Raw genomic sequence first — 12,763 nt, forward strand, 5'->3', positions numbered from 1 at the left:
CTAGGTATATGGGAGTTATTGATAACCTCAGCACTACGATAACTTTCTGGAAAGAAACCCTGAATTCTTAAGATGGGCCATTACATGTTATTAAAATAATGCATGTTTACGTTTGACGTGTTTGAAGTATTGTTTGTTAAACACAATTGGATTGTGCTGTGGATCGCGAAGATGTCTGCCTATATTCACACACGACAATGAAATTCTAAAAAAAGGTTTTCAACGGCAAGTAATGAATATAATACTAAACTCGCTCCCGTGTAGTACCAATTTAATGCTTTTGCTCGTCAGATACCAGAACTAAAATACAAAACTCGCTCCCGTGTAGTACCAATTTAATGTTTTCGCTCGTCAGATAGCAGAACTATTCACTCGTTTCATAAAATTGGTATTACACGGGAGCTCGTTTGGTATTCTATATATGTTTGCACCACGACATGTTATTCAAAATTAAACAACACAATTACCAAATATGTATGCCCACATAAATATTGATGTTCAAATGAAGACGAACTGATAACATGTGGGTAACATCTTGTTTTAGGCCTGTGGTCTTAAGTACTTGATAACTGAAACAGCGTAACTTAATATAATACATCCAGTGTCTGGTAATGGCAACAGTCTTCTGACCTCATGATCTTAGAGTAGCTTAAATCTTCGCCTGTTGACTAATAAGGCTTAGAGCCAAACTGCACTGGGTTGCTCACGTGCTGAAAGTGAAGATGGGGTAAAATAAGATTCATATTGCTGTTAGAATATTGGTATGTTACGACCTACACAATGCTGAAACAAATAATATGAATATGTCTGGCAGCCATACCTGAGGAGGTGTTCATAATTATGTTTCACCCACTCACTCACCCACCCACTCACTCACTCACTGACTCACTCACTCACTCACTCACTCACTCACCCACCCACCCACCCACCCACTCACTCACTCACTCACTAACTCACTCACTCACTCACTCACTCACTCACTCGTTATAAATACACAATTTTAAAAACGAACACTTTCACTGACTTTTATCTACTCCCATCAACGTACCTCTGGCTTGCAAGCCATAATACCAGAGAGGATTGTCGATACCAGGGCGAAGATCCAGCCGAACACGATCATGATGATTGCCCCTACTCCCATTCCATAGATGGACTCGGCTTCAGCGCATGCAGCACTTTTGTCACCCAATGAACTGAAACCGACAACAAACATCACTTGAAGGACTGAATGGTTTGATATCATGCCTCGTTTGGCAGCATTCCTGGTATTTCAGTGAATGCTAGCTAAATGTAGACCTACATGTATGTGACCAAGAATCACAATGAGAGGTGAGGTGAGCTGAGGTGAGGTGAAATTGGGTTTAACGTCACGTTCAAGATTATTGCACTTATATAGCGACGTAAATGCACGTGTGTGTGTGGCTGCTTGTACTAGTCCGGACTGATGGCGATTTAAAGTGCTGACCAGTCCTTGTTTTAGTCCCTTAACGCCGAGCGCCAGACAGGGTAACAACAAGTACCATCTTTAACGTCTTTTATGTCGCGCCCGGGGATCGAACCCCGGACCTTCCGCTCTCCGGGCGGACGCTCTACCGCTAGACCATGGAGGCGGTCTCACAATGGGAGCGAACCTGGGAAGCAAATGATAAATATATAACGTCAAGGGTGGGGTAAGTTGAATCCTAATCATAATATGTTTTGTTTGTTTGTTTGTTTGTTGTTTAACGCCGCACTCAGCAATATTCCAGCTATATAACGGCGGTTTGTAAATTAATCTGGACCAGACAATCCAGGGATTAATATTGTATCCCGATTGCGTAGATCGATGTTCAAGATGCCATTACTGGATATATGACGGCGGTCTGTAAATGATCGAGTCTTGACCAGACAATCTAGTGATTGATATCATGGGCATCGATCCACGCAGTTGGGAGTCATGTAACTGGAATATTGCCGCACAAAGAAACAAACCTGCATGATGGTACATTGACGGTAGCCAGAGCACCAAGGGCAATGATTCCAACGATGGTGAAGATCCCCATGATCAGAAGCGTGAGGATGGAGAACACCATGTGAGTGATGTACTGAAAAAGGAAGAAGTAGGTATAGAGTGTACATGTGTCGATTGTAATTTGTTTGTTTATTTGTTGTTTAACGCCGCACTCAGCAATATTCCAGCTATATAATGACGGTCTGTAAATGACCGAGTCTGGACCAGACAGTCCAGTGTTTGACATCATGAACATTGATCTACGCAATTGGGATATGCTTCAACCAAGTCCGCAAGCCTGACTACCCGATCCCGTTAGTCGCTCTTACGACAAGCATAGTCGCCTTTTACGGCAAGCATGGGTTGCGGAAGACCTATTCTACCCCGGAATCTTCACGGGTCGGCGGAAACAGATGTCAGGATATAACCATCATATATTTTCACATTAACAGGTTCTCCTGTGTATCCGGAAATGTCAACATTTCAAACATTCGGCTGACGCTTGCAGTTCCAAGCATTAAGCTGACACGCGGCGAGATACCTGGAATACTGTTAAAAGCGGCGTTAAACCCAACTCACTCACTCACTCACTCGAACACCAATACAACTTGCATAGCCACGTGAAGGCAGATGTCATGATTAGGTTTCAACTTACCCCACCCTTCGCTCTAACAACTGTCGCGATGACACCAATGATTCCAGGGACGATGTACTGAAAACAGGAGTGTCGATAGATACATAACTTGATGGACAGATGAGGAAATGTGGTTGGCATAACGACATTGTTGTTTTGCTTACGAACAAATGAAATGTTGTGTCTAGATTTACCAGGCAGCGTGTATTACAACAGGAGTACTGAAATCTCTTACCGCAAAACCCAACGCCCACACAGGAAGGTCAGTGAAGGAGATGTTGTAGCCGGTTTGAGTTTGAACAATCTCTTTCGCCTTATGTATCAGGGCACCAATCAGAGAGCTGTAGATGACACCTGCGAAGAAAAGGTGAGTGAGTGATATTGACACCGTAGTCGGAGCACTTAAGCGGCTTAACAAGTATTGGCAGTCTTACAGTGTAACCATCCTCTTCAGACAGCTTTGAGAGACTGAGAGAAGTTGTTTCATCAAGGTGTCATCAAACAATTGTCAAAATATTGTAAAATAGTAATGGCTACATTTAAATAACTATTATAGCTGTCATCACTATTATACGTCACATCTCACATGCTACTTTTTGTAGCCTTGGGCGTAATAAAGTTCTGTTCTGTTCTGTATCACTGTTGGATGGTGATTTAAAAAAAAAATGCTGATGATGTAGTCGGAATCATACCACCGAAAGGGATTTGTAGCTTTTATTTATTACTATTAAGTATATATTTATTTTTTTATTATTTAGTGTCGAGAGGAGTGTATTCTTGTTTTACATTTACATTTTAATATCCAAATATATATTAATATTTAAATGATTTTCAACTTAAACTTGAGTAATATTTGTTACTTTTGTAACTGTCTGTGACCCATTTCGAAATGTTGTAAGACAGTTGACATATTGACCCATGTTTAGTTCCAACAGAGTACAGATTTTAAAGCGTTCTTGTCATCACAGTAGAATGAAGGTAAACCTGCTGTGTTTTGAAATTTAAGGTAGTGTAGTCTAACAGTAGATTAGATACCTCTTATTAAATTTAGAACCAAGCGCTTTAGATAGAAGCTTCCGATGGCTAACTATTACAGGTATATTTATTCAAATAAAGTAGGTTTATCTCATAATTCGTAAGTAACGGATCTAATACACAGTTTGAGTTCGATAGCGAGTACATGCATCGCTCCACGTTGAATATGACAGAAATGAAGCGATCATTTGTGATGGAAAACGTAAAAAGGTACGTTGTCTACATTTTTTAAATAACGGCATGACGCCATCGTAACGAAATGACGTTATACTTGAAATGACTAAATGTTACGATTTTACTTTGTACACAAATTCTTGAAAGGTTTCACATGTGGAACAGAATAATTAATAAATCATTTATATAATATTACTTATTTATTATTTTTATTTCATTTAGAGCAAAGCATGGCACAAAATACATTACGGTTTTAAAGGAATATCAGTTAGAAATTGAGATTCAAAGAAAAGAATTATGAAATCGATTATAAGCTGAATCGCGTTTGTATGAATTTATGCGTACTTTGACTGAAGATGGAATGCTTATTTCAAAAGGCTTTCGCGTCATGATCCATTTTCACCATAAATAAGTTTGATGAAAACAACTTACACATCTTGGTGTATTAATTGTTAAGAATGTTCACACTACGATTCTGTAGGTTGTGGCACCTGATACACGACAGTTCGATTCTTTCAGTGAACACAAAAACTAGCAGACACCTATAATTGGTATATATCTTGCTTGTATGTCCCTTTGACAGAGAAAATATTCCAGGAAGGCAAATATGTAATCCTCTTAAACTCAACTGACTTTGTCATATGATAAGGCGGTCAAATCATGGGACAATGGTCATCTGTTTCAGCTGGTGATGTCTGAAGTCCGTGCAGGGCGCATATTAAGCACAGGTCATAACTGGTGAACTGCTGTCAGACTCATTGCCTGTAACGTTAATGTGCGCGTTGCTCAGGACTGTAACGTTTCTTCGACATAAATGACCGATAAAAACGAACATTCGTACATTTTAACACTTTACCTACTTATTATGTATAATAACATAGGAATGAAATAGGTTTTAGCACCGTGAACTCTTACTTGACGACTGCCATGGTTCGCATTCTTCTGTTATAGTATAGGCATCGTATACGTCAACTACAAACAGTCTTCTTATTAGGTTAAAGTATCATCTACTCTATACATCAACAGGTCGACTCACACCTTTGAATATAACGTTACAGTAGATGGTTGCAATACGTATCATGTATGTTGGTGGGTGTGAGCACTCGCTGGCTAATGAGATGTGGACATACACTGTACCTTCAGCGACATATACACATTTCCTTTAGATAAAGAGACGTTAAGATTACACTTTACAAAACGCGATTTAACTGTCAGCGGTGATAGTGTTCAGATGTATGTTAGTTTAGTAATCCCAGCTGTACAAAATAATCTATTTCATTTTTAGTATCTGCAGCCTAGCAGCAGGAGACAGGTAGCCCCGTTTGTCCGACCTCTATTGTGAGGAAAACAGAAGAATATTGTTGGGAACGTCTTTTAGTACACCCTGAATCCATACCCATATCGTTCCGAAAATAAACTAATCCGGTCGATAACATTGGTAAAATGGAAAACGCCAGCAACTGAGAATATTCAGACTTGATTATCTCCCGAAAGAGATTCCGTTATGAAAGGTAAGAGAATGGTGGAAATTATATGAATGGATCACTTAAAATCAGTGATGAAACCAGGTGTTTGCGAAAAGGAAAAGCATGTCCTGCTCTACCGGTAGCGGAAAGGAAAAAAACACAACACATTTTGCAATTTTGATTCTGCTGTTTGTTTGTTTGTTTGTTGTTTAACGCCGCACTACGACAAGCATAGTCGCTTTCTACGGCAAGCATGGGTTGCTGAAGACCTATTTTAACCCGGATCTTCACGGGTATGCATGTATATGCACCAGGGCTATTGCCTGTGAGTAATTACTTGATAGGACATTATATTGCAGGGTATTTATTTTGTTTCAAATTACTAATACTCTCTGTCTGACAAATAGGGGACATACTGCTTAAAGCTAATAACATGGCATCTAGATTTCAGCGGTGGGCGTTGTACGAAGCCCAAATCTTTCCTCTATGTACATAACATCGTTTCAGAGGACAAAGCTCCTCATTATAAAATATCGGCTCTGTCTTCGACTCATCTTATAGTTTCTAATGAGCATAACACCAAGAACATGTTCCATTTGTATGATATCCAACCAAAAGAAGGTAAAGAACATCCGATTCTTTATTATAACAATACAGTCGAACCTCGTTGTGTCGAACTTTGATGTATCGAATTCTCATTTTGGGGTCCAGAGTATCCAATTTAAGCAGAAAGGTTTCCTGATGTCTTGAAGCCCGAATAACTCAAACTCTTTTTCAGGTCCCAACGAGTTTGACACAATGAGGTTCGACTGTAGTTAATCTGTCATATAAATAATATGTAAATAATATGCTCTTTGCCTTCTTTTGAAAACGTGAACGACAGAAAAAGAACCAGTCTCGATTATCTGCCGAAACAGATTCAATTTTTCATAAAAGGCAAAATGGTGAAAATTATATAAATCGATCACTGAAAATCCGTGATGACGCCATGCGTTCGCGAAAAGGGTAAGCATGACAAAGTCGTCCTGCTCTACCGGTAGCAGACACGATAAAAAAATAAATTAAAATAATTGTGCAATCTTGTTTCTAATACTAAACAAGCTCCAGTGTACAGTTTCTGCTCCAGTGTACAGTTTCTGTCACGTTAGTCATTGTATATTGAAATGAAATTGCCATGTTATAACTAAGGTCAGTCAGAATATGATTGTAGACTCCAAGAACGACAACATTTCATCTGGCAAGGATGATTCTAGTATAGTTCTACGCGGCGGTTGCATCTATACTACAACTCACTGTCAAATAATTGTTTATGTCATTGTGCTTGGGTAAATGGAGTTTATCAGACTCACACAATCCCATGACAAGGGATTACAAGTGGTGCCTACTGTACACTGACAAGTAGGATAAAGGGCCTGTGTACATGGAAGAAGTGAGTGAGTAGTGTTTTGCACTGGATCAACGACTGCGAGCACGTCAGCAACAACCACAAAACCTCCCACAGTTAGCACGAGCACTGCAGGCAGAGTGGGTGAACATTCCCCATGCCACAATTCGGGATCTGACTGCTTCCATGGGACACCGATGCCAGTCAGTTTTGGACTCTAATGGACAGATAACCCCCACCTTGACAATCTATTGTCATATGGACCGTGGGCCAATGACATGTGCCAATATTTGAACAATCGATTACCATCTGTGGATTATCTATATGATAGATAAAATATTCATCTAAAATCACTTTTGCTTTTCTCTCTTTGCAGAGTAGACATGCCGATTTAATTAGAACCTGAACATTTACTTCACTTATTTACTCATGTTCACAACCAACAAAATGATTTACCTGTCAAACATGTTGTCTTTTCTATGCTTTATAACACTTGAACCTCAATAGTGATAGTTTATGTAAAAGAATTTATTCGTTCTTTCATGTTTTCGCAGAATTTTATTTACTGTTTATTGATGGCGGTCGGGTAGCCTAGTGGTTAAAGCGTTCGCTCGTCACGCCGAAGACCCGGGTTCGATTCCCGACATGGGTACAATGTGTGAAGCCCATTTCTGGTGTCCCCCGCCGTGATATTGCTGGAATATTGCTAAAAGCGGCGTAAAACCATACTCACTCACTACTGTTTATGGAAAACGAATGCGATATAATTTTATTAGGCAGGTGTATTGGATGAAATATTTATTTCTTAACTCGTATACATGTATGGTGAATCCACTGATGCTGATGTACTTGTACAAACATTTATGTGGTGAACAAAACATTTGTGTGAGAGACAATGTTCTATTATGACAGAATACATAAGGAAGAGAATTTATGAATGTCAACTTCTTTATTATGAGGAACACAACGTTAAGGAGTATATACTTCCTCCTTCGTCAGGTGAGTAAGAATATACTCCATAAATTCTCTTCCTTATGTGCATCACTTCTAAATGCCCTTCAAAGACATGTTTGAATATAGTTGTCGTAAGCTGTACATACATGTACAATGTAAATAACGTAAAAATTGTGTATGTTTCTTATTTAGTCAAAGCTCGGGCAATAAATCATCATTATAACCATAACAATAATATAATATAATCCCGATATGACTTTAACTTGGAATTCTGCTCACATGAGACATACACGCTACACAGAGGACGATGCAACAGGTGACGCCCCATAACTAACTTTGAACCTGTTAAAATGTTTAGATATTATATGAGCACATCTTCACTCTTGCAGCTCTGTATATTCCAATATGGATCTGTCAAATATGCTCACGCCAACTTCATCACACTTGTCATAGGTCACTGAAAGTATGACCAAGACAGAAAGTTGAACATAGTGACAAATCGGCCCAAATCTGATAATCTCCTTTTCAAATTGATTTTAATACTACTTACCACACGTCACGACCAGAAGGGATGCAACTCCATTGATAATGTTCATTCGGCTTTGTTCAGTCATGCTGGCGGTTGGAGCGTTCTGTACGTCCCCTGTCAAGTCTACTATACTACTGAATAGGACATTGGTTGCTGTGACACTTCATCATAAACGCCCGCTACTGGTTTCACAATACCCGCATAATACCACTCACATGAGCCAACAGGTCACCTGCTGCCGAATAAGATACTCTCATTTCGTCATGTTTACAGGTGTGAGGAAAAGGTGGATTAGATGAAAGCTAGTCAGTATCAGTTACAGAACAGTTGTCTGTCAGCATATTTCGAATGTTAATAAATGCATTTGTAATGACTAATGCCGGTTGAATAGTGCTTGTCCACTGAGATACCATACCACAGTTTACCATGGACATACTACTCAGTTTCCTGAGTGTACTGACTCCGAATCGAACGGTCATTGTTTTATACTCTTACTGGCGAACGCCAGGCAAGCACCTTCTCTTAATTTCTTTTGGTTTGACACAGCCGTGGAATGAGTGAGTTGGATTTTACGCCGCTTTTAGCAATATTCCAGCAATATCAAGGCGTGGGACACCAGAAATGGGCTTCACACATTGCACCCATGTCGGGAATCGAACCCGGGTCTTCGGCGTGACGAGCGAATGCTTTAACCACTAGGCTACCCGCCCGCCCCTACAGCCGTGGATCGGTCTCAAGCCGCTTTGGGCAATACGTCAGCCTCATCGCGGTATGACAAAGAATCGTGGAGAAAGTAACGTGTACTTCGGGGTTACAAATGATGGTCATGCAAGATTCAATTAAACTTTAAGCGACAGAACCTGAGTTTCATAAACTACACACTGTTCGAGAGAGCCTGTCCTGTCGTACCGGAAGTACAAGTCCGTCATTGAAAATCTGGATCATGAAAAGATAACTTAAAGACCGTTCAAGTCAAGGAATTGTTCTGACGCAACTAGTCCAAAGATGGCGGCATTGTCATTTGTATCATTAAGTTACCCAGAACCACTGCCAGGCAAGGAAACAACAAATAACGCGTCCGGGATCGAACCACCGACTTTACGTTGTACAGACGCTCTATCTACTAGACCACGTAGGAGATCAGATAGATTTTGAGAAATGTTATTTGCATTTATTCGATATAGAATAATACATGTTATATATCATCATCATTATCATCGTTTTTTGGCTAAAACATGTAATCTGAAATACGTCTAAAGATACGGGCAGCGAGTAAAACACACTTACGTATGTCCTTAAGGGTCACCTTGTAACATATATAAGAATGTAACCCCTCGCCTGGACTAGATCACTATTATAAATAATATTTCACAGGACCGAAAAGGAGTATAGTTTCTGAAACTAAAACATTTGTAACAGGTACAGAGTGACGCACATAGCCATGCATGTGTATCAGCTTATAGTCTACATGAACATCCTGTGTGCACGGTGCCCTGCTGTGTCATATCATTCATCAGCGTTACATTGCAAACTTGTTTTGTATTCTACCGCAACCGTCTTGAAGAAAATTAGAAATAGTGTGTATTTCGTAAGCTGAATTCCTCTAGTTCGTTGGTTGGTTTGTTGTTTAACGCCGCATTCAGCAATATTTCAGCTATATGATGGCGATCTGTAAATAATCGAGTCTGGACCAGACAATCCAGTGATTCATATCATGAGCATCGATCCAATTGGGATACGATAACATGCATCACCCAAGTCAGCGAGCCTGACTACCCAAACCCGTTAGTCGCCACTTCCGACAAGCAGAGTCGCCTTTTATGGCAAGCATGGGTTGCTGAAGACCTATTCTACCCCGGATCCTCACGGGTCTGTGTTGTTTAGTTAGGAATGTGTATTTGTGACAGTGGCATTTTAGTTTGTTAGTATCTTTATTCGTGGTTGATGCTTCTTTTTGTGGAAGTGGGAAAGGATCCGGTTGCGAATGAGGGCGTGGTTGATAATGTAGATACTGTAGTTTGTATGGGTGTGGGAATGGGTACAGGTGAGGGTATGTTTGAGAAATAGGGTGTGGGTGAGGGTACTATGTGGCGGTGTGGGTGAGGGTTCGCATGTGATTGAGCGGTTGGCAACGAGGGTTTGGATGTGTTTGAATGAGCGGGTGTGTTTTAATGGTTTGAGTAAGCTGCTGTGAGTGTTTGACTGGATGTGGGAATGGATGTGGTTGTGTGTATATAGGATCCTTGAATGTTATTTTCAAAATACATTGTTCTTTGCGATTTGTCGTGTAGCTATCTCATATTTGCTGATGTGTAATGAGTAACATCACTGGAACCTCCAGTCCAGACCCAGGTTTAACACAGACGACCAATGCAATACACAAGTTAAAACATATTGTGCCCTTACAGATCCGGAAAAGTACACTTTGACAGTTGACTTCATCAAGGATAGGTGACGTTAATTGCATTTCCACACTCATCCCATGCCATCCTCTTTGGGATACCAGGTTCAAATACACCCGAAGCACCTATGGTAGTCGTACGTGCAAATTTAATGGTTCGGGTTGTTACTCTCGGTGACTTTAAAATTTATTGATTTAGTGTCACAAGCATAGACGCCTTTTACGGCAAGCATGGGTTGCTGAAGACCTATTCTGCCCCGGATGAATTTATCTGATGTATTAGTCCGGTTAAAGAGTAGGTCCATAAATGACAGTCAATTGTTTCCCATCGTTGGTCATTTTATGCTTACGGGAATACGTCTGTTACACTGATCACGGTTAAAGCTTTGGTTCAACATCGTGTTTATTCTCCTGAACTATGTTACCCCGCATTGAGTTAATTAACCTTTGTCCCATTGGGATTCCGGAGTAGAACAGGTCCCCAGCCAGGGGTTGTGCAACCCAGTGGTAAGGGATCGTGCAACCCAGTGGTAAGGGATCGTGCAACCCAGTTTTAAGGGATTGTGCAACCCAGTGGTAAGGGACTGTGCAACCCAGTGGTTAGGGATTGTGCAACCCAGTGGTAAGGGATTGTGCAACCCAGTTTTAAGGGATTGTGCAACCCAGTGGTAAGAGATTGTGCAACCCAGTGGTTAGGGATTGTGCAACCCAGTGGTAAGGGATTGTGCAACCCAGTGGTAAAGGATTGTGCAACACAGTTTTAAGGGATTGTGCAACCCAGTGGTAAGGGATTGTGCAACACAGTTTTAAGGGATTGTGCAACCCAGTGGTAAGAGATTGTGCAACCCAGTGGTTAGGGATTGTGCAACCCAGTGGTAAGGGATTGTGCAACCCAGTGGTAAGGGATCGTGCAACCTAGTAGTAAGGGATTGTGCAACCCAGTGGTAAGGGATCGTGCAACCTAGTAGTAAGGGATTGTGCAACCCAGTGGTAAGGGATCGTGCAACTTAGTAGTAAGGGATTGTGCAACCCAGTGGTAAGGGATTGTGCAACCCAGTGGTAAGGGATCGTGCAACACAGTGGTAAGGGATTGTGCAACCCAGTGGTAAGGGATCGTGCAACCTAGTGGTAAGGGATTGTGCAACCCAGTGGTAAGGGATTGTGCAACCCAGTGGTAAGGGATTGTGCAACCCAGTGGTAAGGGATTGTGCAACACAGTGGTAAGGGATTGTGCAACCCAGTGGTAAGGGATCGTGCAACCTAGTAGTAAGGGATTGTGCAACCCAGTGGTAAGGGATTGTGCAACCCAGTGGGAAGGGATTGTGCAACCTAGTAGTAAGGGATTGTGCAACCCAGTGGTAAGGGATTGTGCAACCCAGTGGTAAGGGATTGTGCAACCCAGTGGTAAGGGATTGTGCAACCTAGTGGTAAGGGATTGTGCAACCCAGTGGTAAGGGATTGTGCAACCCAGTGGTAAGGGATTGTGCAACACAGTGGTAAGGGATTGTGCAACCTAGTGGTAAGGGATTGTGCAACCTAGTGGTAAGGGATTGTGCAACCCAGTGGTAAGGGACTGTGCAACCTAGTGGGTAAGGGATCGTGCAACCTAGTGGTAAGAGATTGTGCAATCCATGGATTATTTCTATATTAGTGATCAAGTCCTGATAGGTGTAGAGGTTTTGGGATGTGAAAATTGGTTTTGTCGATATTATACAGTATGTCGAGCTAGCTGCGGTGTTATGTGGCTGTGCAGCTCATAGGGCAGATTGGTTCCGAGAGTGTTGTGAGATCCATATACGAGAGTAGGATATTCTCAACAGCTCAACTACCAGTGCCATTACAAATGTACTTTGGACTCACTTTCTGAGAATTAGCAAATAATACGTTCTTTGAAGGAGGACAACGCTGACAGGTGTTAACCACAAAACGGTAATGGTGGTTTATTGAGTCATCTGTGCGCATGGATTTTCGTACATAAGAGAAATGATCAGACGTGAGGTCATTTACATAAGTGAATAAGAGGCTGCATCTCGATGTGTAGAGTTGCGTCCCTTAGGCGTGACAGGAACCTATGATCGTGGGCTCGAATCCCAGATTTGCTGTGATTATGTTTTAAGGTTTGTCAGCACCCGGCCCGTTCTTGTGAATTTCACCTCATGTGTTACACATCGAAACCACCCACATGCAGCTGACACG

At 41.2% G+C, this 12,763-nt stretch overlaps 1 protein-coding gene across 1 annotated transcript; it reads right to left on the reverse strand.

Annotated features, from left to right (window-relative positions):
- Positions 1–552: 552 nt before the first annotated feature.
- On the reverse strand, positions 553–8,268 carry LOC139473600 (uncharacterized). Its single transcript, XM_071256273.1, has 6 exons — positions 8,188–8,268; positions 2,860–2,978; positions 2,646–2,702; positions 1,972–2,084; positions 1,049–1,193; positions 553–710 (listed from the first exon to the last, which is right to left on the reverse strand). Exons 1-6 carry the CDS (start codon positions 8,249–8,251, stop codon positions 669–671), a joined length of 540 nt encoding a protein of 179 aa, XP_071112374.1. The 5' UTR covers positions 8,252–8,268; the 3' UTR covers positions 553–668.
- Between the last annotated feature and the right edge of the window lie 4,495 nt (positions 8,269–12,763).

Source organism: Haliotis cracherodii, unplaced genomic scaffold, assembly GCF_022045235.1.
Source record: "Haliotis cracherodii isolate W230 unplaced genomic scaffold, xgHalCrac1.p SCAF_3, whole genome shotgun sequence".
Classification (NCBI taxonomy): Eukaryota; Metazoa; Mollusca; class Gastropoda; order Lepetellida; family Haliotidae; genus Haliotis; species Haliotis cracherodii.

Coding starts and splice junctions, on each gene's coding strand:
- LOC139473600 (XM_071256273.1), bottom strand. CDS start 8,251: ATGACTGAACAAAGCCGAATGAACATTATCAATGGAGTTGCATCCCTT. Junction 2,703..2,859: donor TGTGGGCGTTGGGTTTTGCG/GTAAGAGATTTC, acceptor TCCTGTTTTCAG/TACATCGTCCCTGGAATCAT. Junction 1,194..1,971: donor GTCAATGTACCATCATGCAG/GTTTGTTTCTTT, acceptor TGTCGGTTTCAG/TTCATTGGGTGACAAAAGTG.